Here is a 26,256-nt window from a genome sequence, read left to right as displayed (position 1 = left end):
TGGTCAAGACAATAGCGTTAACTCATTTCTGTGTGTTATTACTGAACATTACATACAACCTTTTAATTGAGTAATTTCATGGTCATTTATAGAATAAGCAGATGAGTTTCCTCATTTTTTCAAATGATTTAGTTATTAAAGACAGTCAAAATTAAAGGCCTGTTTTGAGAAAGTAAGTGTAGTGACAAACTGAGTAATAGCAGGAGAGATTTACACTTGAGTATTTTTACATTAAAATGGATTTCATTCTAGAAAGCAAGTTACCAGGCCATAAAACCAGTCATCCATGATAAAAGTGAGGACAATCTTTCCTGACAGTTGAGACAAATGTGTACGAAACCTAACAAAAAATTTCATTAGATCTTTTTTGCTATATATGTATATTGTCATGAAATAATACCTGATCTTAAACTTGTGTGAGTTAGCTCAGCAGTTAATATAATTTCAACTGATACAATAAATGTATTTTTAATCTAGCCAAGGAACACACCCAGAAAGACAAACAGTATCACATGAAAGTACACCACTATTCCTTTTATTATTCTGGATTAGTTACACTTGAAGAAATTAGACATACTTTATGTTTGTCACATCAGGTTATGAAACCAATTAGGTAGCATGAAAAGAAATAGCCTAATGTTTCAAAGAAATCTATTCCAGATTAAAAGGTATTCCTTTTGTCACTAGAAAAATACATTTTAAATAAAACAATAATCCTGCTTTGAAAAATTATAAAATGTAGCTACAGAAATATATTTTCTCCTGTTCAGCAGATGTTTAAATAAATAGAAAAATAAAATTTTAATGGATTAGAATAGCTTCTACACACTAATGGAGGCCATTTATTTATATTTTTAATTAAAAAGAGAAGGCAAAATAAAGATTTGATTTAGGATATTCCGAAGTATTTTGTGTGTCTACCACTAAAAATCCAACTTTAGAAAACCGATTTTTTCTCTAACATACAAGGGATGCAGAGGAAAATACCATAATTTAGCCACTGAGGGGCTTCAAAAGGTACAATATTTCCATTGCCTTAAATCAGTGACTCTATGAATTAAAAATAAAACAGAAAATTGAAACCACATTAAATTTTTTTCATAATAACAGGAAGATTTAGTGCTTCCCCCAAAGAATTTATAAGTAGAGTTGCTATGAATGTTTTAAGTCTGCTAAAGTGCATATTTATGTATAAAATGCACAAGCATCATTTACCGTGTTTGAAAATCATTTTTTTTTAACAGATTACAATCTTCTAAAATTTAGCAATTCAACTAAAAAAATTGAGTAGGGACAAAGAGGGTGATTGGAGGGAGTAAGGTTAACAAGATAGAAGACAAAGTAATAAGATAAGCAATAATACATTGAGGGAGGGGATTTAGATAAGCATGTAAATAAAAATAAGCTAAGCCAGGATATAAATTCTCCTCTCTGAGAAATACACCTAAAATATTTGTGGGTTCAGAGATAAGACATTACAACTCATTGTATCGAACGATACATGTTTCATAGAAAGAGGTAACATGTTAAAAAGCCTGAAATGGGTGGGATTTCAGGTTATAGCAGATCAAAGCAAAAGCAGACATTTCACGTGGGAGGATGAACAAGGCACAGTCTGTGAAAAATCTAAGTCTTGTTACAGGAAGAAAGAAAAGTCACCTGTGTGTGGCTTGCTACTTTCTAGCTGCATAGAGCAATTTCATAGTTAACCTGTGAGGTTACTCAATTTATAAACATTTTATTATAAAGCTTCTACAAGTAATTAAAACATTAAGTTTTGAATTTATAATATAAATTCTCACAATTTGATTAAAGAATAGCTCAGTATTCAGAGATGAGGGCATCGTATTTTAGTATTTTTATTTGTATTAATATATTACTCTAAATTAGAGATTCATCATGGTTAACTTTTGATTTAATATTGCAATGAATCAAAAGCACAAATACATTTGGATAAGTAGAGAACACACAGAAATCTCCTCATGTGAACTTCGAACTCAATCATCTTTCTGATAAATTTTTAACATCATTTACTGTAAAAATATAGGAGAATTGGCCCTTAGAATGCATCGCTGTGCTTAACTACATAAAAGCACACATTAATTCAGTTTTTAAAGTGAAATGATCTGTCTAGTTCTGTTTCTTATCAGAACTTCTTTTGAATTCGGATAATTGATCAATTTACATAGCAGATAACAATGTTCTTTTCATTATTTTCTCACTAAAGAGTAATCCAAAGAGATTACATTCATTTTAGAAAAACATCACAAATGGCTTATCATTGATGATGATCTTCTGAATTTAATCCCCAGCAGTGAACAATAAATATGTCAATTGCTTACCATATTGCTGAGTGATTTAATGGGATATTAGGCAAATAAACTTCCCTTTCTCAGGCGATTATTCAATTGCCCTGTTATTTCTTTTTAACTAAACCCATCATAGCATTATTATTTACTCTCTATCACTGTACTTTCCCTGGAGTAGAAATTCCTACTTTTCTTAACTTCCAACTTCAAATAAGGCCTTCAGCAATATCTTGGTATGAAAAATGGCAACATTAGATGCTTCCCAAAAGTGAAGTATTAAGACAATTCTAAATATCTTCCCAAAGATTGGTGAAAAGTCTGGGGGAATGGAGAAATTTAAAAACAGATTAAGAAACTGAGTTAAAACATGCACTGCCGTAAACATAAGAGTAAAAGGGAAGAAATGAGAAATACTGGGAATCTTAACTGATACCCACATGTGAAAACTAAGTAAAATAATATTTCTACTTACATGTGCACTGACATATAGGAAATGTGTCAGCTAAAGAAAAAAATTAGCGGCAAGTGTATTCATTTAACAGTAGAATAAAACAATTAAATTGTTTTCAGTATGATTATACCATGGGTTCGCTGGCAAGAAGCAAAGAAGGGAAAGGAGAGAAGAAAGAGAAGGAGGGAGACAGAAACTTCCTAAAAACAACAAAATTGAAACCGAGCCCCATCTGGCACTGTAATGACTGTCAGTTCAGATGGGATCTAAATAGTCTGTTCAATTTGTTGGATATTTACTATCGTGCTCGAAGATTGGGTAGCAGGTCGAGCCAGCACTTTTTTATTTCAGTTTGCATCTTAAACAAAGTACTACAAAGACAATCTAAATTACAGCATAGCAGAACAAAAGAGTTTTGACCATATTAGTTCTCCATTTGTTCAGAGACAAAATGCTCATACTTATGGCACGTCGAACTCTATTTTATACCCACACAAAGGACCCCAAGTTGCATCCCTTCAACTTTTGTGAATAGGGCATAATTACACAGGACGATGACCCAGTGATTTTTCTCTGTAACCCACACTATCATCTCACTCAAAGAATGAACCTGCACAGACTGCTGGTTTGATCCAAAGCTTCGAATGGCAGATAGAGAAAACACATGCACATCTCTAAATAATTTTAGGCTTCGTTAGAAAAGTTGCTGTTTCATGCTGCACCCCCTTCTTCATCTGTAACCCTGTCTGATCCACTTGTGCATGTCCCAAGAGCAACCTTTTCTACCTCCTGTCACCTAGGCCTAAACAGGTAGAGGAGTTCCGCAGGTAACAGAGATGGTATACATTCTAAGTATCAGTGAAAAGAACCAAGATCGGAATTAATAACAGTTACAATATAATAGCTGTCATGTACTTTACAGATTGTAAAATTCCAATGATACAGTCAAAAATATATTACAGCACATTTTAATTTTATTTGTTCACGTGTAGAGTTTCAATATATCAATTGTCTAATATTAAGAATTAGTTTGAAGTTTGCACAAATCATTTCTCATAGAAGCTATGGGCGATTATAATTCCCATCAAACTATTTCTCTGTTGTACACCTGCAAGCTATTTGTGCCGAACTCCTAATAAACAGTTCATTGTTTGAACTTGTAATAATTAGGTCACGTTGGAAGTCTTAACTCAAAACGAAACTTACAAATTTCTCTAGTTTTTATTAACTACTGAATACTTTAATATGCTTTACGTTTTTTTCCGAGTATAATATTTGAAATAAAGTTTCCTATTAAATTAAACAAACACGAACGACATTAAAGTAGGTCAGAAAGAAGCCTTTCAAATTATGTTGACAACAGCACCACATCTCCTACAGCTGTTTCTGAGTCCTGACTGTGGTTAGAGCTGATACCAGTGTCCGAGTCTGTGTCATTTGTATACATGTTAAATAATCGTTGAGTAAAAGGAGAAGCCTCCCCACTGCTGGTGGGGACCTCAGATTCCTTCCCTCGGTTTTCCTTTAGCTGGCACTCATCTTTCTCGCTAATATGAAGTGAGCTGAACTCCTTGGCCAGGAGCTCATATTCCTTAGCTTTCATCTGAAGCAGTGAGTCACTGTATCTAATCTCTTTCTGGATGCCACTCAAGTGAGAGTGGATTTTCAAACCAGCTTTCATGCTGTTCTCCAAATCACACTTAACGCTTTCTAAATTAGGGCCTTCAAGTTCACTTGCAGCCGCCCCTTCTGCATCTTCATTTATCTCAGTGCAAACACTTTTCACCTCTTCTTCTATTTCGGTGGAGAGCTTATCAATGAGCTTCCTGTAATAGGTCAGTCGTTCCTCCAGCTGTACCATTCCATCACTTTCACTCAGGTCTTCCAGAATCTGGTTTTCATCATACTGCAGGTCTAGCTTTTGCTCAACTTCACTGAAGCTGGGCATTAAATATGCATCCTGGACATAATTTTCTCCATCATTTTCTACCCGGTCACGGTGGAACTTAGCTTCACACTTTTCAATTTCCAGATCCAGCTCTCTCATCCTCTTGACCTGCTGATGAATTGTATGATCCTGGGAAATAATCAGATGAACTAATGTCTCCATACTATCTCGATCATGGGAAACTGTGTCCTGCTTAATTTTAGCCAGTTTCCGAAAAGTTTTTCTAACGATCCTTTTTTGCTTATCTGGTGGCAACGTCTTCATGTAATTTGCTGGGCTGAGCTCCCAAGGCTTTTCTGTGTTTTGCACTAATTTAGCTTCAGCTGTCCGCCACAAGGGAACTGGCAGAAAAGCATCTGTTTTCACCAAAACAAACTGCATATTAGGCTGCTCATCTCCCCACGCTTTCCAAAGCTTCAGGATTCTAGTTAGTGGAGGAAGAACCCGCTCAGAGCCTCTCCACTTTTCTATGATGCAGTAATCACTGGGCTTCCCCAGAAGAAATCGTTTCTCTCCAAACGTGGTCTCGTGTTCCTCGAGCAAAGCCTGGATGACGTCAGCAGAGGTGGTGCGTTTGGTTAGCCCACAGACAATCTTCTCTTCTTGGCAAACCCAAACCACAATTTCCTTCTCTTCTGAATCCATGTCTTTAGTTGGAGATCTGAAAGAAAAACGGAGCACATTATATTTCTGTCATCACCTGTGTAAACTCAGAAAGATGGTTTAACTTTAATACCCATTCTAGATTTTATCCTTAGTGAGAGATGCGTTTTGAGGTTGAAACTACTTAAGAATCAGTGGTTTTAGGGCAAGGGAAAAAAATGAAAACCATGAAAAATATCTTAATTTCCTTTGTAATTCCTGGTGGGCTTCGGAAAGAGCAAGTTGTCACCAAAGACAACAGAGGCAATTTTAATTTATCTTTAGAAGTCAGCCACAATACAACTACAGTTAGAACTGCCAGCGTTAAGACAATAATCTAAGTAGAGATCAAAAAGAGATAGAACAGGACTATTTTTGTTTGATCCTTAGGACTAGGGAAGAACCACAGATGCATAAGTACGAATGACAGGAGGATATTAAGGTCAGAGGGTTGAAAATAGTCCATTATTGCACTTAGTGATTCTTTCATTCAACAAATATTTATTGTATGCCAACCATGGGCCAGACATGTCTGAAGATGTTAAAGATACAGCAATAAGCAAAAGAGATAAGGACGCAGACATGCATGCATAATTAATATAATATCAGATAGTGGTAAATGTTAGGAAGAAAATCAAACTGGATGAAGGGATAGAGAATGAGCTGGAAGAAGGAACGGTCTGCTTTATTTAGACTGCCTCTGAGAGACTTCTCCAAGAAGGTGACATTTGAATAGAGACATAGTCACCCAGTTTGTGGTGAGGCAAGGAGTCAGCTTGAGCAAGAAAGCTGGCTCCAGACTGTGTTTCTATCCATTACACTATAAAAACAAGTTTACAAGTTTGACGGTTTAGGCGTGTGCATTAAGTTGGAAAAGAATCATAAACTACTTTTTAAAGAGGAACTTTGTCACATAAATTAGCCTTTGATAGTAATAGAACCACAGTGCCCCATGCACTCGACTTTTCCAACGGCCAGCTATGGAGAAATGATGTGGAAACGTGTTCTCTTTTGTGCCTTTTTTATTAATCTTGTTCCTGCTTTGATGCAGTAATAAAGGATTTCTGTCTGGCCTGGTATCTCCCTTAGCTGACAAAACTCTCACATACATAAAAGCCTTTACTGCTGTCTCCTTCAGCCCGATACTGCATCGTGAAGAAGTCTGGATGTAGGGATGACTCCTTCTGTATCCTAGAATAATAATAATGACACACACAACAATTTCCCAGTACTTCTGTGATCCCTACTCCAATTGGGATTCTCTTTGTTTCGTAGGAACGAGTTCTTACATATATGGCTTCCCCTGGAGATCTGCTAGTTTTCAAGCTCATGTGGGCTGACATAACCCTGATAGTCACTATGTACAATCAAGAGAGATGTTATTATTTCCACATTACATATGAGAAAATTAATGCCTTTATTAGTAGCCTCATAGTCCAACTGGTATAAATTGGGTTCCTTCAACTCTATCATTCTTTTATTTGAACATCCAGTATAAAGGCAAGTATTGAGAGAGTCCCATGTATCTGATTCTGTAATACCGAAGAAGCAGAGACAAAGAGATTCATGGCAGATGGTAAGGTCAACATGGATGGAGGTTGCTTGGAGAAAGGTTACCTGGAGAAAGTAACAACAGGTGGACACTGAGATAAGAGGCTATATAGGAATGCCGTATCTGTTTGCAAGTACAGATTATTTATAGTTCAACTGGGTATAAATTGGGAACTGCTTGGATTTATAGGACTCAAAATTCGTAACTTCCATGTTACATTATAGAGTAAAAACATTTACTCCAAAAGATTACATTTGTAAGAATAAAGTAACTACCACACACACACTTAATTCACACCAGTTTAAATTTGAAATTTCAAGTTAATTTGATAAATGTTCATGCATACAATTTGCAAGTAGATAGGGAATTTTTATAGGCCAGAATTTAATCAGGTCATGGCATTATATAGCAAGATTATTTAAATTATCCATTTTAGGAGACAAAAACAATGAATAAATATAACGTTTTAAAATGTCTTGCATGATGTTACATAGGGTATCTCAAATTCTGCTCATGATTAAAACACACAAAAATCAATAAAGCTTATGAAATTTTACACTGAAATGTGTATTGAAGAACTGAATAAGATTTTGGTTGTGTTTTGACTAGATTCGAACTAGTTTATTTCAAGAATGGTTCATAAGAGAAAATGCTCTTGGTATCTAAACTGTGACTCCCACCAATATATAACTGCTTTACACAATTATCTTTAACTGTTTTACTCATTGGAAACTGAATTAAAAGTAATTTGAAACTCTATTCGATATATTTTACTATACATTCTAACTATATATTATACTACATCTAGAAGTATGTATATTTATGACATTTTTCATGCACACAGTCTTAAAAATTATACACATATTTTAATACTCTATTAAATTTGGTAATGTTCAACACATCCTAAGGTTCTCATGGAAATAGTCTGTTTTGTGGCTTAGCGCAATTCCGTTTATTTTAACATAGTTTATAATCACAAAACATGTTTGAAAATCATTTATATAGACAGAGGAAAATAAAAAAAGAATTCATTATGCTACAGTACTCATTTTTATCTAATGCTTTCTTTTTTCCCTCTGAAACATTAACAAGATTATTTATAAAGATTTGCAAAAAAGTTATAGTGAGATCAATACTTGAAGTTTTAAATTTATGATTTCGTCTTAACTATGACTAACAGTCACTTTCCATTTTGACTAATCTTTTTTTTTTCTAATCCTCTGTACCTTTCACTGTAATACTTGATATTCCTTGACCTATCTATAGTCAAGGGTGACTTCCATCTCTGTCTCCATGACTGTCCATGCTTCATCAAACCTAGCATAAAAAGACTCAGGTTTAGCCATTTCTTTGGGTCTCCATTTCCTTGGGAAGGCTCCTATCTCATGTAAAGCTTATATTAAATAAACTTGAATGCCTTTCTCCTGTTAATTTGTCTTGGTATGTATGTATGTATGTTACTGATGTATAGTCAGTTACAACGTGTGTCTTGGTCAGTTTAATTTTCAGACCCAAGCAGGGACCTTAAGTGGGTCAAGGAAAACTTTTTATTCCCCTACACTATACATACAATTAAAAAAACAATATTAAATGACAATTTTGATTCTTTCTATAAAGTAAACACACCTACACAAAGTTCAAGCAAATTTAGAATTAATGAAGCAGGCAAATGGTGAAGAAGCCCTCTGGCCCATAAGCTAACTCTGGTTATTTCACTCAGCACGTGGCAGATACCCTCTGATGTAACATCTTTGAGATCACAGTGCTGTGATCTCAGGAGGAGATCGCCACAGGGCCTATCAGCCATAAAGAATACAAGTCTTTCCTTGGGTCCCTGTGAAAATTTGGATCCCTGTTTTGACAGATGAAGCATGAAAACAGTGTGATCAAATAGTTTTTACTAAACACAAACTAGTCACATTTTATCAAAATTTTTAAAATTGCAGTCCTTCAGAAAACTCATCATTCTATGAAAAACTGGGGCAGTCAGAAAGTAAAATACCTTGAAAATCAAAAATTTTATACATACCTAGACCTACATATGCAGAAAAAAATCTCTCGTTTTATGTTCTACTAATGCCAATTTAATTTTCTAGGAAGTAACATTAGCCAGTCATGCAGGATAAGAAAAACCCTAGGCATTCCTTAACTGCAGGGTAGCAATAATATTGTACTTAATTCCCATAAACACAGAAACGGGAAGGGAATGTGAAAGGAATGTGTACTGCAGACTAGCGGGAGTTAAGTAAACTAAGCTCATAGTTCAGAACCCGGAAATTGATTATACCCAAAATGTAAATATTTAACATGTAGTATTTACCAGATGAAATGCTGAGAAAATATCTAATCTCATTGGAAATTCTAGAGCTTACTTCCCAGTGTTACCTGTGCCTGGCAAATACCTTAAGTTTCCTTATTGATTTTTTTTCTTTGTAAAGAAATATTTCATAACAACCACACATATTTATTAGAGAAGAGTTACCTCGCCTGCATATTTAGTCGAATGATAGCAGTAGTTATGTCAACTACTAACATTTGTTTTCCTTTTGACAGCTAGGTCCATAGTTCGTTTTGCCTTCTTAGGGGAAGATATTTCATAATGATGGTGATTTTCAGCTTCTATCTGCCTGCAGCCACCTACTCTTCCTTCTCTAAATGTATTCTGAGATATGCCAGCATATTTGAATGGCACTAGAAATATGTAAGAATTTGAATTATCCAGTAGGATAGCTGCAAACACAAGATGCTCATTTCTGTGTTTGACACACTGTATCCCTGATTTCCATTTTCTGAACATCCTGTATAATAAAATGTAGTAAATTGAGACTTCCAATTGGAAGTTCCATCTAAGATAATCAGCTCAAAAAAAAAAAAAAAGAGATTGGGGATTTAGTAATGTCTATTTCCCTCTCCCATGTACTCTTACTGCATAAAGATTAATATAAAAAATCAGACTTTCCTGAATCATTTTGAATTCATGGTATTTGTTTCCACAACAGTTTCATTTTGGTAGGGTTTTGAGCAACAGAGATCTTAAGTAAAGCAGAAAGATGCTTACAGGATATGGTTCCTATTGCTGTTAGTTTCTCCTTTTGTACTGCCCTTTGATATCTGGGATTCAGAAGGCTCTGTCCCTTTAGATATTATAAATAAAACCCTGTTTGTCTTTCTAAAATAAAATTAAAAATTAAAAAAAAGATAATAATCAGCTCTTCACTTTAGTCACAAATCAATTACCTAGAGAGCAACAACACATTAGTAACTTGTGGAAACAAGGATACATCAGGGACTATCATGCCATTTTGTTAAGGAAAAGGTGATATTTGGAAACATCATTGATAAGAGAAAAACACCGGTCATCTCTAACGAGAGTACCTTGTGCGAATTTACCCTCCCAAAGTTTTTCTCTCTTTAATGTGCTCTGAATTTCACTGCCTCCACCTCCTCACCTCCTCTAGGACTTTGCTTCATAATTTATCACTGCTTAAACTCTTTTTATCTTCTGCCTTTACCTCTGGTCCTTCCTACTATCAGGTCACATTCTAACTACCATCATTTGACCACATACCTCAACTATCCTTCCTTCACAAATGCCAATGGTAATAATCCACAGTCACTTTCTCTAGTTCATCAATTTCCAGTAACAACCACCACCAGAAAATGACTTCCACCCCCACACACCCCTAACAGACATATTTCTTCTTAGATTTATCAGAGATCTCCTACCAAATCCAATAGCCATTTTTGGAACTGATCTGACTTGACCTCTTTGTGACATGCATTGCGACCTTTCCCTCCCATTCGTGCAGCAATCCATTCCTTAACTTCTTGATTTCACGCTCCATGGTTCTTCCTTTATCTTTCTAGCTTCTCCTTCTCAGTTCCTGCAAGGGCCTTGCTTCCTCTGCATATTCAGTAAATGTAGGTATCATTCAGGGGTGACCACACATTCTTTGTAGTGCCTCCTATCAAGAGACAGAGTCTATTTCTTTTTCCTGAAATAGACCTTGGGACTAAGGATGGCCAATAGAATTTGATAAAAACGATGTGTGCAAGGTCTGGAGTCCATGCGTCAAGAAGTCTTCAAGCTTCTGCCTTCTTCCTCCTAGAGTGCTGTCCTGAGACAGTTGTCGGAAGAAAAAGCCTGAGAGGAAAGACCACTGGGAGAGAGACAGACTGAGCCATCTCAGCTGTGCCATTGGAACCCAACCCTCAACCAACCCACTGCTCGTGAGCAAACCCAGGCAAAGGCCAGAAGAACCACCCTAGTTTACCCACAGGATCATGACAAATAATAAAATTGTTGTTTTCAGCCACTAATTTCTAGGATATTTTATTATCAGTAATGATAACTGATAAAATAGGCATCACCAGCTTTCTGTGACTCATTTCTTGTCTCACTGTACACATCTTCTGGGTGACTTTAATACTAACCTCAATTTTATCAGCCAGTTGTATGATGATAGTTCCCAGATCTACTTATGTTTCCCTTGAGTTCTAAACCAATATTCCCAACTTCCATTTTGACATGTTTACTTGGTATTTATAGTACCCACAGGCACTTCAAATTTGACCCGTCAAAACTCATTCACCATCTTCTCCAATCTCAAACTATTCCATCTCTTGATTTCCCATCTTACTGAATGTTATCACATCTCCCCACCCTTTGTCTCAAGCTTGAAAACTGGGAGTCTTCCTAGATTCTTTTCTCTATCTCATCCCCCTTTAACTACCAGTCACCATGTCTGTTTTAGTCTTTCTCCAAAATGTCTCAAATATGTGAGCCTCAGCTCTATCACCACTACTACAGTTCAGACAACTTTCAGCTTTACAGTAAATTATGATAGTAAGTCATGACATGTCATATTATTATAATCTCCTGCCCACTTTTACATTTGTGCTCTATAATATTGCCAGGCTGCCCTTTTTAAACGGAAAGTCTAGTCATGTACCTTCCTTGATTAAAATCTTTAAATGGTTTCCAAGTCCTTCATCTTCAATTTCTTTACATCTCTTCCTTCCTCTCTTCATCCCTCTCCTGTCTCTGTCTCTTTTTCTCTCACTCTCTCTTCTATTCTTACTTCTCTCGTGCCTATTCCTAGAATTCCTTCCATGATCTGATTGCTCCAACCCATAGCCAAGCCCTCTTTAACACGCACCTTGAGTTAGCTATTCCTAACGTCGTGCTGATCTCTGACAGACCTAGTTTGAGGGTCCCTGGCTGTCACAGTCACATCTATCACACTATGAATTGCTAGACTGGACTGCACTGTATCTGTCATGATTCTATTTTTCACTCTGGGCTTTTCCATAACCTACTTCCTTGGCCTGAAACACATTTTTTCCCCCTTTCCTCATCTGACTAGCCCCTACACTGCTTCAAATGTTGCTTCCTCTAGGAAAATTCCCTTACCTTCTCTGAAAAACCCTGCTCTCATCACCCCAGATAGAAATGGATACCCATTCCTGATGCATCTACAGAATCCAGTGTGCACTGAGGAACAGCGTTTTCTTTCTTTTTTGCTAGTTTGCCAGTCAGGTCCTGGACTGACTCTCATCCTTGAAGCCTAAGTTGCCTGAGATAGTAGATGGTAAATGTTTCTTTTATTATTTGAAGCATGAGAGGTGGAAAGGGGTTGGAAGGAGATAAATAAAGGAAATTTTTCAGTCAACCAGGGCCTGGCAGTTACAACTATCCCACCACCTATTTTTGTAAAAAACATTTTGTTGAAATACAGTCACGCTAATTTAATTATGTATTGCCTATGTCTCTTTCCACAGGACACTGACAGAGCTGAGTGGTTGAGACACTGACATTATAGCCCAGATAAACTAAATATTTATTATGTGGCCTTTACGCAAAAGTTTGCCAACCTCTTACTTGCACCAAAAATTAGGATTTTGTTGATTTAAATACTAAAACTTTCTCTGACCTCCAGTATCTACATAATGATTCTGAGTATGATTCTCTAGGGGATTTTTTTTTAAGTGAAAATAATGTCTTTAAACAAAAGAAATGTATAACCCCATGGAAGTGATGGCCACGTCTTGAAGTAATTTCAACCAAAGGCAAAGACTGAAGGATCACTAACAGGCTGTGAATCGCCTGGTGGAGATTGAGTGGGTTTAATATAGGATTAGTCAGCTTGAAGGCCCTGGCTGGGGAACCAGTGTGTTTTGCCTTTAAAGTCCCACTCCAGGTGCAGTCCGTTCCATACTAATCAGTCCCATATGGACGTCAGGAGGGATGAGAGTAGGTTGGATGAAAGGTTGCTTTCACGGTGCAGTGTGTCCAAACACCAGGTGTTGGGAGGTGAGAGATTTGGCAACACTCAAATGACACCTTGGAGTTTTCACTCTTCACCCTGATGCTCTTCCCTCCCCAAAATTATCCCTGCCATTTTTTCTGTTCTTTCTGAAGACACACTGTATTCCTATTTACTCAGACCCCACACTGTCGTTATCAATGATTCTTTTTTCCATCCTGATACTTTCTCCGGCCCGCATCTGCTCAATTTTGAATTCCTATAAATCCTGCCTCTACACTGACTCTTCTAACAGTAACCTCTACCTGAAATTTCTTGGTCATTGACTGTTTGCTTATTATCTGTCTGTCCACCACTGCACTGTAAGCTCAATGAGAGTAGAGATCTTGATGGACTTTCTCACGGTTTTAACCCCAGCACCTAGAATAACACGTCACACACATTATCAGCCAAATAAAACATTTTTTTGTTGAATATTTGGATTTTATTATGATACTTTACAATGCCTGCCTTGTATTTTAATTATTTATATATCTCTATGTGTCTACTAATCAAAAGTTCTTTAAAAGTATGGTTAAATTCATCTTTAATCTTTCATAATGCCCTTCAAAATGTGGGATTAGCTGGATATTTCTGAATTTTTAAAGATAACTATTATCTTGAGTCCCAGCAAGGGAAATGCATACAAGCAAATGCCCAATCTGATAGAGTGGGGGTAGTTTATGAATCCTTTTTTAGATGCTAAGGTAGGTAAGAAAGCAATACTATAGTATACTCTGACTGTGCAAAGAGTTATGTAGCATACGTTGCCATTTGACTGAATTATCTAAATTGTGATTATGTTAAGTTCTGCTAACTAAAAGTAGAGCCACTAAAAATGATCGTTTTAAAGGAATAACTTACTCTGAGTCACATGCCAATTATTATGATTCTAGGGAAAAAATTCTTTGACTTTCTCTTCTAGAGTAAAAGAACAAGCAATCAAGACATTAAAGCTAATACTCTGTGGTCCACTGATGTAAAATGCCTAACTTTGTGCACTATTAAAAAAATGGAATCTCAAAGTTCCAATATAACTTCATAATTGCTTTTTCTAATTGTGTACAACTCTTTTCTTCATATGAGATTGTAGTTACTATATGTCTACCCCATGGAAATATTCATGGTTTTTCAATAGCATCTCTCATAGCTTCCAGACAAATGTAATTAGAGCTAAAAGTAGGTATCTTAAGGTTCTACTCTAGAAAACTATGGTGTCCCCAAACTAATGTGCTGCTGCTAGATCTTAAGTACCCCCTGGTTAATCATAACTGCAGGGAATTGCAGAAGGACTGAAAAGGTCAGAGTAAATGAGGAGCCTTAGAGTAGTCAGTGGTATTTGAGGCGGCTACAAAACGTCTTGGTCATTGGTTGAGAACAGGCATACACTGTGCAAAATCTCAATATACCTCAGACACTGAATTCCTACCAATTATATACCACAATTTGTGAGAATAAAAATTTGCTGAAATTGGACCACTATCTGCATTAATGGAATAAAAATTTACAAGACCCACAAAATAGCAGAATAGCTCGATTTTATGTACTGATAAACTGACTAGTTTGATATGATTCTTAAAAACAAATAGCAGTCAACTGTGAAGTCTAACACCGTTATGTAAATACATCCTTAACATTTTAAAATATACTTCCTCAATTGTAAGACACTGTTTGCTACCAACCCAAGCAAGATTATGGAGCCTCATCAAACTGACCATATTTCTGCCTGCTTCCTGAATTCTTCTCTTTTAATTATCCTGAGTCATCCTTTGTGTGATTCAGCCCCCTCCTACATCTTTGTGTACAGCCCATTGTGTTCCCTTTTCTTGTCCAAGCCTGTCACCTAACTGTGGGAGTTTTGGAAACGCTATCTAGTTATGACGATGTGCCTTTTATTCTCCTTTATCTCCGTTTACTTCCCCCTTACATACTTATACTTACAGTCCATCAAAAACATCTAGAGAGCAGCTTCTCCACAGAGGAACAGCCTTCCTCAACTCCAAGAGATTATACTCTCGTTTTCTTAATTGTCTTATAAAGATTGTGATTTTATTTACTCTGTCAAAGAAGTTTTCCCATGGATGAGTTTGGTTTTTTTTTTTAAAGTTCATGCATAAGATATTTAACTACAGTGCTGTGTTCTCAGTTAAGTTTCCCTTGGGAATGAGGTTGTGTCCTTGTGTGTTTGGTACAATACACAAAATGCAGAGTTTACCAGTCCTAAAGAAATAAAATTAAAAGACAGCAACTCATACATTCATATATTTGTAGCACTAAACTTAAAATTGTGTTCTAGCAAACAGTGAACATTCAATAATTCTTAGACGTTATAATATATAAACTAATCACATCTTCTTATAATTGGAAATAAACACATTTGACTTTTACCATAATGCTACCTTTCATGGTGGAGGTTACGTGGCAATGCATCATGCTTAGGTAAAATGAAATTATTAAAAAAAAATTCTTCTTGTAATTCTACTTTTTAAAGTTTCCTAGAAAAGGTAAAAAAAAAAGGGGGGGGGCAGAACACAGGAATTAAATTCTACACTGAAGAGGGTATTTTAAAATCTCAGAAGCTTAGACACGAAAGGGACCTTAAGTATGCCATTCAATCTCATATTAATTAGACAGAGATCACACTAAAATATTTAAACTATGTATCCTTTGTTTTTATCAAAACTCCACAGAGACACATAAGGAAATGTCTCTTAAACTATGCTGTTCTATGCATTGCAAAATCATGAATAGTCTCCTAAATTTGGCTCAGATGAGGTGTGAGGATTAAATGTAAAAGCTGTCAGAATTGAAATATTTCATCAAGATCCAGAGAAAGTTTTGTATGACATTTATAGACTCATTTCTAATTATGTTCAGTAATTTATGATGTACCTCTTTGTATCTAGGGAAGATCAGTGGTGATACAGAAGTTCTAGTGAGTCAGGGTTGAGATTTCAAAGCCCAAAATATCACGCTGAGGGATCAAAAACTTAGATATACTTCATATTTAATCCAACAGGCCTGAACAAGGAATGAGCATTTATTGAACTTTTACAATGTCCTAGCACTGTGCTAAGTCTTTTAGATAGAGTCAGACTTAATCCATGTACTTGATGGTTTAGGAATAACTCCATTTTAAAGATGAGAAAATTTAAATAGGTCATACCGAGTGATGGTTAAGAGCATGGATTTGAATTTTGTCTCTGCCACTTACTAATTGTTGTACTGCTCGGTGTCATAATTGGCTCACATGTGAAATGGGGGAAACAGTAGGACCTTCTTCACAGCATGATTGTAAGTGTTCTGTAAATTGGTGCTTGGCACATAGTAACTGTTACAGGCAGTGTTAGCAGAGGTGGATTTACCCTGAACCCAACGAAGCTCAAGCATAAGGGCTACCTCACTTGCACAGTCACATCCCAAGGCCCCAGAGTGACCTTAGCAACATTTTTATTCATAATTGTGTATTCTTTTATTTAAAGAGCAACCCCTTCACTTGTCAAACTTAACTTTGCCTTTGCATGTTGTTGTTATTGTTGTTGTTGTATTACAAAGAGGAGGTATTTGCCGCAGGGTACAAAACCAGTAAGGGCATGTCTGAGATATGGCCCAAAGGCTATGTCACTAAAGAGCTGGAGTTGTTAACCAAGAGAATTTTCTGCCTATTTCTAGCATTTTTCCCTTTGTCTCACAAACTGTGATTATCTTACACAAAAAGAGCATAAATCTTCCTTTCAAAGGAGAAAACAAATTATTTCCCGATTGCAAATGCCTTTTATCGCAAAAGGAGGAAGAAATGTCGCACATTCAGCAGTGGGGTCTACAGCGGCCGTCTACCGTCATCCACCAAACCTCACTCAGATCACACGCGGCTGCATTCGGGGAGCACGGAAGGAAGCAAGAGCGTTCCTGGAGAGAAATGAGTTGCCTGCTCCTTGGTTTGTTTTCTACCAGAAAACAAGGTGGAGCCCAGTAAAGTCTCTTTTGCATCCATTTCTCAGACATGGCCCTTAACCATTTGAAAGTAAGGATGGTGAGAGGTCAACCTGTAATTTATGGATTCATTCAAATTACCCTCAAATCCATTCAACACGACTGTACTGATTCAAGTACTGTATGGGGACCAGCTATATTTGGAGAGTATATGTTGAATTCATTTTTTTAAATATATATTTTTATTGAAGTATAGTCAGTTTACAGTGTTGTGTCAGTTTCCGGTGTACAGCACTTGAATTCATTTTTGAATTCATTTTATTCAAACAACAAATATTTATTGAGCACCTCCTCAACTGGTTATCTAGAAAAGAACAAAGTAAGCACAGCAAGGTCTCTGCTCTCACTGAGCCTGTACGCAATGAGAATTTTTTATAGATATCTTAAGTCACTTTACTTATAAAAGCAGAGGGCATTCTAGCCTGCAGATGTAAACCTTTGAGAATAATCTGCCTTGTTTATCAGCATATTTACTACCCACTGATCATTCTTTTTCTTGAAATATCTTGCTGCCAGAGCGAAACATCTCCCCAAGACTCTATTCCATTCATATAAAAGTAATTACTTTGCCTTTGGGTGACCGTTCACATTAGCAATTGCTTTAAATTACAATCAACAAAAATGCAAACTCTCTCCAGAAGGTGTAGTATTACAAAAGGCACTACAAGAATTAAGTCACAATCTACTAAAAAGAAGAAATACAAATAACTGACTCTTAAGAAATCAATGTTGTATGTGTTGTGTGTGCCTTGCCAAAGGGATGTCTTTAAAAACTTCTGATGTAAATATACATTAAAGAACATCAGAACACAGAAGGATGTGTCCTCTCCCATGGACATGGTACAGAAAACAGGCTGCCTCATTTTAGAAAGCCAGTATGCTAGAGACAAAGAGATTCCTTGTCCAGGACTGCTATCTACGTACACCTGGAAGAGGTAATATCCTACTCCAACTTCCTTCCATTTTTAGAACTAAAATCAAAAGAAGAGAGCTACACTTTCGTCAATTGCTTAGAGCTGTTAACAGATCTCCTGAACTACATACCAGTCAAACATCAGCAAAACTTTCTAAGTTAGACAGTCCAGCTAAATAGAGGTTCTGTAACGAAAATTGTTAACTGGCAACAAACTTTTTAAAACTTTTTTTCAAAAGGTTTAAGATCTTCACCTTGACATGTTTCATGAATTGATACAGTACAGTACCTAATAAAACATCTTAGGTGGTGACTTTCAGGTTGGCATACAGTTGTTAGAGTAGTAATTCAAGATTTAACCTAGGGCTCGATTACACCGCTGCCACTGCTCCCGGGCTATTTTTGCCAGGCATAGAGCATTCCAGTCATTGTTCCTAATGGGCTGTCTGGCTGCCAAGTAACAACTACTTACGTTACCAGGTGTCATCAAGGGAAATCTCTTTCAGGAACACCTGGAAACCATGAAGATGTATATACTCAAATATCTGGCATTTCTCAATCTGATTTTGGGGATATTTCAAATATTTACTGGAGGTTAGACAAAACAGTGCGTGATAACTTCCTGTTCTGCAGAATTCATAAATAACCATACCTCTAATTACAAAGACAAAACATCCATCTTGCCAGCAACTTTTACCCTAACCGCAAAACTTAATTCTTCCTTCTGATGAAGTGTTCCTGGCATGAAGTACTTATGGGAGCAAGAGAAAGCACCTGGTTGAAAAAAAAACGTGGTGAAGTCCGTTCTAACTGATTCACAAGCAAATTTTAATACAAATTTTATGTGTCAACTATAAAACAATAGAATTGTATTGTTTGCATTATTTACTTCTAAGAACTTTATTACAAATACATTTTGGGAGATTTTTAATCTCAAGTTGATCTTGTGACAATGCTACCACCTGTGATGTAGGTAGAGGGAAAGCCAAAGGAAAGCCAGAAGCTGACTGAAATCACCTAAGAGTAATTATAAAGGTCTTATTAACTAAATTAGTTCCTTTTATAGTCATTGTTAATTTTCAGTGAATCACCTGAAAGAACTATTCTAATTGTTTATTTCTGACAAACATGAGATACGTACGGCTTTACTATAGCAAATTTTTGCTTCTAGTAAAGTGTAGGAAAAGGTCCAACTGATTCTTTACCACCAAATTTTATTAATTAAAGCACAGTCATAACCTACAACCAACTATCCCAAAAAGCTTTATAATGAGATTCCACTTTTCTGAACTTTTTAAAGGTTGATGACGGCTATTTAGAAGCATTGGCTTTTAAAACAACCAATATCTTGAAAATAAGACGTAATATAATCACATTCACAGATGGAATTTATATGAGTACTTGATTATGTTAATAATCTAAATCCAAGTATTGAATATCCATAATGAATATCAAGTGAATTCATGCTTAATTATTTGTTTCTTTGTATTTTCTATGAGAAACAAGCAGTCACCTCGTGACTTTTAGAAAACATTTTCAGAAACTTGAATAGTTTATTTAAAGGAAAATATCTAAACTCCCCAACATTTTTATTCTTCAAGTGAACAAAAAATTGGGATTCAGTCACAGAATATTGTCATTAGGGAACCAAAGTAAACAATCTTCTGAGACCAAAAGGTCTCTGAACACTGTACTCTTCCTATTAAATGTTACTATAATTAGAAAACTTAACAATTTAATCTGATTGTAAGCATAAAGAGTTTTAGTTTGGCTCTATTTCTTTTATTTACATGAAAGTTAGAAATGAAAAGCATAAAATGTTAGTATGTTCAAATAAAATCACTTTGGGACCATGTATTATCCTCAAATTTCCTGAAGACCATTTTCCAAATTTTTCAATTGAATGCTTCTTAAAACTTAGAAAAGATTTTCTGGTAGGGTAGGATTAGCTTGGTGTCCAAATACGTATAATTATTTGTCTATCTCCTTGGGTTTCGGATTATATCAAATATCAACCAATTCTTTACACTCACTTTTATATAATACCAGCTTACATTAGATGATGAATGGAGAATAAAATAATGATTATAACTTTAGTTTATGAAATTATATAAACAACTGTATTATTTAGGTTCGTCACATGCCAGGCACTGTCCCACTGTCCTGGGCATGAACGCAATGGCGACTGGACAGCTATGGCCATGCCCTCTTCAAGCTTGACAATTTGTGTTTTCTAAAAGTTTTTATGCCTCATACTTTGAAGTTTCATTTGCCTTCCATTTGTCTCTAAAACTCTCAAAGGTTCATGCATTACGAGATTATTTAACAGAACTATCTTAGGGGGTTCAGTTTGGGGTGATTAAATATTGTCCTAAGAGTGAACAAAAATGAAAAGAGAATAGGATGCAAAAAAGTTCAATAAACAAACTTTCTCAAAATTTTAAGATCTCAAAATTCTCATATTCCCTCTAACAATCTTCATTTTTTTTTAAACTACTGACAAAGATGCAATTAGGCTCAAGCAGTTCTTATAGCTGTATTAAATTTTATATCACAAGGTACACATATACATTGCTGAAATTCTTCCTTTACACTCTACAAGGAATGTTTTACTATATTTTTGAGGAATGCATTGGCTGTTATCAGATAACTGTTTTATCATCAGTCACATTTTCCATCAAAGGATGAATCACTTGTCATTTAAGGAAAGTTATTTGGTTTGTATATTTTGGAGGAGGATTATTTAAATCATTATAGAACCCAGGAAATGAAATGGATAAACTTAATCATGTAACTAAGTTTCACCTGTAGTTTCACCTTTGAGAAGGTAAAAAAAGAAAACAGACAAAACAAAAAGATCTCATCTATAGCAATACTAAACCCTGACAAAATAAATATGCATTAATTTTATTTCAACACTTCATGTGGCTTGTTTATTGCTTAGTTTGAAATACCCGTATTTTTGTGTCCCCAGATACCTCTGTGGTTTAAGTGTTTCTTAAAGACTGGAAAAATACAAATCTTTAAAGGCAAGCACTCAGTTTTTATAGCAACTTATGCATAACCTCACTATTAACACTTTCGCCAAAACACTCGCTCATATTAAAGCATCACCTTCGGGAACACCATTCCATTTTCTCAGAGAAACTTGAAATACTATTAAACTCCCCACCTTTTATTATTTCCTTCCACTTTTTCATAATTTTGCACAGATAATGCATATTAAAAATGTTTGTATACTCACCTCTTTGAATGAAAACTAGTTTTATGAATAGAGTAGAAGTTGCAGTGGCCAATTGAGGTAACAAAAGTGGACATGTGCCTCCCTGAGGGAAATTCACAGGGGTGCATGCAGTTTAACTGCACTGTCATTTGGCAAACCAATGACAGAATTTTTCAATTAATTAAAACACATGCACACAAATACACAAAAACCCTGAATTAGTGGGGTAGTATTCAGAAAGATCAGCATGCCAAAAACGTAAAGTGCTGTATCGTACCATAAACTTTCCCAAAGTAATTTTTTACATATTTTGACAGCATTTAAACAAACATACTTCAAATTAATGCCACTGAATAATCAATTAAAAAGCAGTAAGAATTTTCTTTGAAATATTTTTAATGCATCAACACCACTGAAATACCAACCTATTTTTGATAATCATCACTATGTATTTTAAAGAATACCCAGACATTTCTTTATTTTAATATACAGATAATTTCACTATCAGAAATACTATATTTGTGATACCGTCAAATTACTAGCAAATAAAATGGAAGTTTGATAGTATTGATTATTGGTGTTTTAGTTTCTTAAGATAACTTAGTCAACTAAATCACAAATACATTTGGAATGAGGTAATAACAGAATTTTCCAGCAGACATTCATGCACAAAATAAAGTCTGGAGATTTACTTTCAAGTTGTACCCCTCTATATCATCATGCAGACACTTTAAAATAATTGTATCATTTCCTACCATGTAATTGCGTGCTTTTAAATTTACACTAAGTAAATTACAACAAGTACAAACAGGCATGACTGAGAGAAGAGCTGTGGAAAAGCCCTTATGCCGAAATAAATATATTGAAAGAGTAAAGCCCATATCTAAAATGATCCTCACTTTTTTTAGGCAAAAAATGTAACATTTGAGTTAATAAAATGTTTAATGGAACTGAAACAGACATACCAGCTCAAGAAAAAAGTGTATGTGTGTATGTGTGTGTGTATGTAATACATTTATTTACACTATGGGCACTGCAGGCTTGAAATAGCAAATCAAAGTAAAATAGTAATAGTAAGGATTAAAGAGGACAGCTGTTTGAATACTTCTTTAGTGCCTAAAACCACCTGAAGTTCTCAAAGATTTTGGAAAGAACGAGTTCACAAAAAGTTTCTCTACAGACTATTTTCACTTTGGGAACTTCCCAGGTTTCAGGAATGCCCCACTCTAAGGGGAGCCAGCATTGTTTCCGGATTGTATCAGCAATTGTATTTTTCGTTCTAATTAGTGGTTAATGAATTCTAGTTATAGCTTCATCAACATTTTAACTCTTCCTATAACATACTAAAACTCTGTCTGAAGCAAGATAAAACTTGCCATCCCACTACTCTCAAATAGGCAAGGCAATACAAAGAAAAGATTTGGGTGATGCTAGTTGCGGAACCAGAACTGGCCAAAGAGGGGGGAGGGTCAAAATAGTCGTGTTTTATTTTCAGAGATCCTTGAACTGGCCACAGCCATCATCCTTGCTGGGACAATATCCTCACCAGCTGAGTATAAATACAAGACCTAACTCCCAAGGGAGGACTTGGTTTCCCCCCAAGGGCAGTTTTCATCAGCATCTAACTGCAACAAAACACATACTTCACACAGGAGCCCCCGAGTACACACACGCGGGACTTTACCTGTTTTTATGCCGAGTCTTCAGCAAGTTTCTTCCAAAGGGAGCCATGGTCCGCCGGGCAAGCGAACAGACAGGACCGTATCTCAGAGTTATCTGGGAGTGGGTGGTGGGGATGTCTGGCTTTCTGGGGTGAAGGGAGGAGAACTGGAAGCTTCCTCTTCACCTCCTCAGATGTTCCTGGCTTTCAGCTCGTTAGTAGCCGTCTAGGAGAGTTGCTAGACGTTGTGCAACTGCTGCTTAACTTTGAACTGCGGGATTGTTGTGGCTGCTGCACCTTTGGAGACCTGCCCAGCTTCAGCCTCCGAGAGGGCGTCTGGAGGCAGGAAAAGGAAAAAAGAGAGGGAGAGAGAGGAAGGGAGGGGGACGCTATTGTGTTCTACAGTTATTTGCAGACTTGCTAAACTTTAAGAACTGCCAGCCCCGCAGGCATGGTGATACCCGCGGAATGGGACTTTCACTCTATTTGGAAACTCCCCCTCCCCCGCTCTCCACACACAACCACACAAGGTGAAGTGAACGCACAGAAAAGTTTAAAAGTAAATACACCCACCTCCCAGCTGGCTCCAGCCTGTGAAACGTAATCTGACCGTGGCAGGCAGGAGTGAGGGCCAAGAATTCTTTGCCTACCGATTCGATAGAAAAATCCCCTGCCCGGGGTGTCCGTGCTGTAAAATACGTCGAGGAGCGAAGCTGGAGGCCAGATCACGGTGGACTCACAGGCCACCAGGGGATCTGAGCCCCCGAGTTTATGATCCTAAGAGGTCTGCCCGAACTCCATCCCTCCACTCTTTTAAGTTCGTCTTCAAAAAGTTGGAGGGCCCGAAGGACCAAAGGGCTCCAGGGCCGAATGATCATAGCATTGGCATCGGAACCAGCCAGGTCTTGGGTCCCGACTTCGCCCCACCTTTGGGCCTTTTGGGCCCCGGGAGTTTGAAGAAAGAGCCAACTGCTTGCTCTCGCCCCTCGACTAGTAAAGTGGAAGAGGACGCCCCTGGAGGACTTTCTGGAACTCGAAGTGTTCAGTGAAGTTCGAGGGGCGGGCGAACATCATCTGGTCCCACGGGAGCTCGAACCCGGGAGCGGGGCAGCCGGGGCAGAGCTGGGAGAAGGGACTCGGGTGCGGGCGGCCGGGCGCAGCGCGGGCGGGGCTCCCACGCCGTGGGAAAGCGCTGCCCCGGGGCGAGGCCGGCAGAATTTTCCCAGGACGTTTTTTCCAGGATTTCGTCCCCCACCTCCAGCCCCTCTCCCCTCCCGCCTGCTCGCCCTCTTGCCCCTACCCCGCCAAGCTTCTCATGTTTGGCTTACGCGGCAGAGGGAGGGAGGGGAGGAAAAGAAATCAAAGGACTGTGGGTTCGCTCCAAATAACACCTTAGGCTAGTGGATCTCCGGACCTTAGCAAAGAACGTGAAAGACTCACACTTTCTTTGGGAGCACCCTCCCACCCAACAAAAGCAAAAAAGTAATCTCAAAGATTTCTGTAATTTTTTATGTACACTGTTTTATGCAGGATTCTACACAGCCAGAAGAAGTCATTTTTCCAACACTTAACAATCCTAATTTTTTCCAGTCCTGTATATTGTATATTCACAGTTCTACACGTATGTATACATATATGTATTTTTGTATAACATTATTTCAAATTTGTTGTTTCTTGTTTGTAGTTGTGCATAACTATTACATATAAACCATATATATCCCAAATTGTTATAAATTGGAAAACATTACAATAGCCAATTCTCTAATCAGTTACGTTTTTTCTATTTCTGGAAGATAGGATAATTTTTTAAAAAATAGTCATCTTTTAAATGGATCTGTGGTTGTGTTACCAGAGAAATACTTTAAAATACTGAAAGTGGTAAGTACTAATGACATATTTCATTTTATATGTTTATATACTTACATATATGTATATGTGTGTATATATGTGTATGTAAATTTGTATCACATACATACATACACACTTTACATGCAACAGAAATAACAGTCTTGAGTATATTTTAGTTTTAGTTCTTGGTTTTATTTTACAAGCACATCACAAAAAATAATTCAAACTATTATGGAAGATTGCCCAGTTATTCTAAATTATTCAAAATAGAATCCCCTAAAGCTACACTCTTTGCTTATTAACATAATGACTACATTCAGTTTGCAAAGAATTTTGCATTTACAAATATCCCTGTATCCTGCAGTTTCGGTTCTCCGCCCTTATTAACATTACTTTTATACGTAGTTTTCATATGAAGCATTTTTTAATAAAGTAGTGTTAATGGAACAAGAGGAAACATTACATTTTTTATGAGCATAATCTTTTGTTGTGCTTCAAGTTAGCACATATTCATCTCATTTAGGATGTTATTATTCCTCACATAAAATATTCTATTAATACTTTTTATGACAAGCTCTTTGATGTGTAAGAATTAAACACAAAGGGTTAATGTCCCTCAGCTATTAAAAGCTGAAAGGAATCAAAAACATGGGCACTAATACCTAAATAGAAAAATAAATAAATAACAAATTGAAAAGAAAATAACAAGACCGTGTTTCAAAAACTCAGCTTCACTAGTAAACAGTTATCGTACGGGTAAATTGAAATGAGATTTTACTTTGCATCTGCTAAATTGCCTGACTTTTAAAATGGTGATGCTCAACTCTATAGGGTCATGGTCAGAGTGTTCTACTCGACATGAGAAGTACCAGTTGGCATATCCCTTATAGAAATGAACTTGGCTATGTAAGTCAATAACCTTCAAAATATTTAAACTCTTTTATCCAAGTTTGCTCTCATAATAATTTTTCATAAGGAAATAATCAGAGTTTCATAAAAAGGCTTATGCTTATTGTGCTTATTGGTGCTCATTTGAGAACTAAGTGAAATATTGACACATAGTATTAGGCAAGATACTAGCTTCCCCCCTCCCCCACAGGGTAGAGAGTCATATAAAAATTTATCTCAACTTGAGAAAAAGGCAAACTAATTACTGCATGTCTTTTCAATGATATAATGGAGCATTGTCTAATAGTTCTTCGCAAAGGTTATCCAGTCTTCTGGAAGAATGCATTTTTTTTAAACATAACTATTTACAACTGATTAGGCCAAGACTCTTGTGAAATTAGATGTAAAGTTGTAAAAAAATAAATAAATAAAGGAAAGTTGCAAATGATTTTTGTTTTGTTTAGGAGCCATACAATAATTTTTATCTAATAGAAAGATAACTCAAAAAGTTATAGCTTTATTGC

At 36.4% G+C, this 26,256-nt stretch overlaps 1 protein-coding gene across 2 annotated transcripts; it reads right to left on the bottom strand.

The window, feature by feature from the left end:
* Positions 1-519: 519 nt before the first annotated feature.
* RASSF9 (Ras association domain family member 9) lies at positions 520-24,217 on the bottom strand. Of its 2 annotated transcripts, XM_010958798.3 has the most exons (3): positions 23,570-24,217; positions 23,021-23,332; positions 520-5,369 (listed from the first exon to the last, which is right to left on the bottom strand). In XM_010958798.3, the coding sequence occupies exons 2-3, from the start codon at positions 23,065-23,067 to the stop codon at positions 4,109-4,111; spliced, it is 1,308 nt and encodes a 435-aa protein (XP_010957100.1). In that variant the 5' UTR covers positions 23,068-23,332; positions 23,570-24,217; the 3' UTR covers positions 520-4,108. The 2 variants fall into 2 exon arrangements, with proteins under 2 accessions (XP_010957100.1, XP_074231423.1); XM_074375322.1 differs by having other exon boundaries at positions 23,021-24,217.
* Positions 24,218-26,256: the final 2,039 nt, after the last annotated feature.

Source organism: Camelus bactrianus, chromosome 12, assembly GCF_048773025.1.
Source record: "Camelus bactrianus isolate YW-2024 breed Bactrian camel chromosome 12, ASM4877302v1, whole genome shotgun sequence".
Lineage (NCBI taxonomy): Eukaryota > Metazoa > Chordata > Mammalia > Artiodactyla > Camelidae > Camelus > Camelus bactrianus.
The sequence above is the reverse complement of the archived record's forward strand: the minus strand, read 5'-3'. Positions and strand labels throughout refer to the sequence as shown.

Coding starts and splice junctions, on each gene's coding strand:
- RASSF9 (XM_074375322.1), bottom strand. CDS start 23,067: ATGGCTCCCTTTGGAAGAAACTTGCTGAAGACTCGGCATAAAAACAG. Junction 5,370..23,020: donor AAGACTCGGCATAAAAACAG/GTAAAGTCCCGC, acceptor TTTTTCTTTCAG/ATCTCCAACTAAAGACATGG.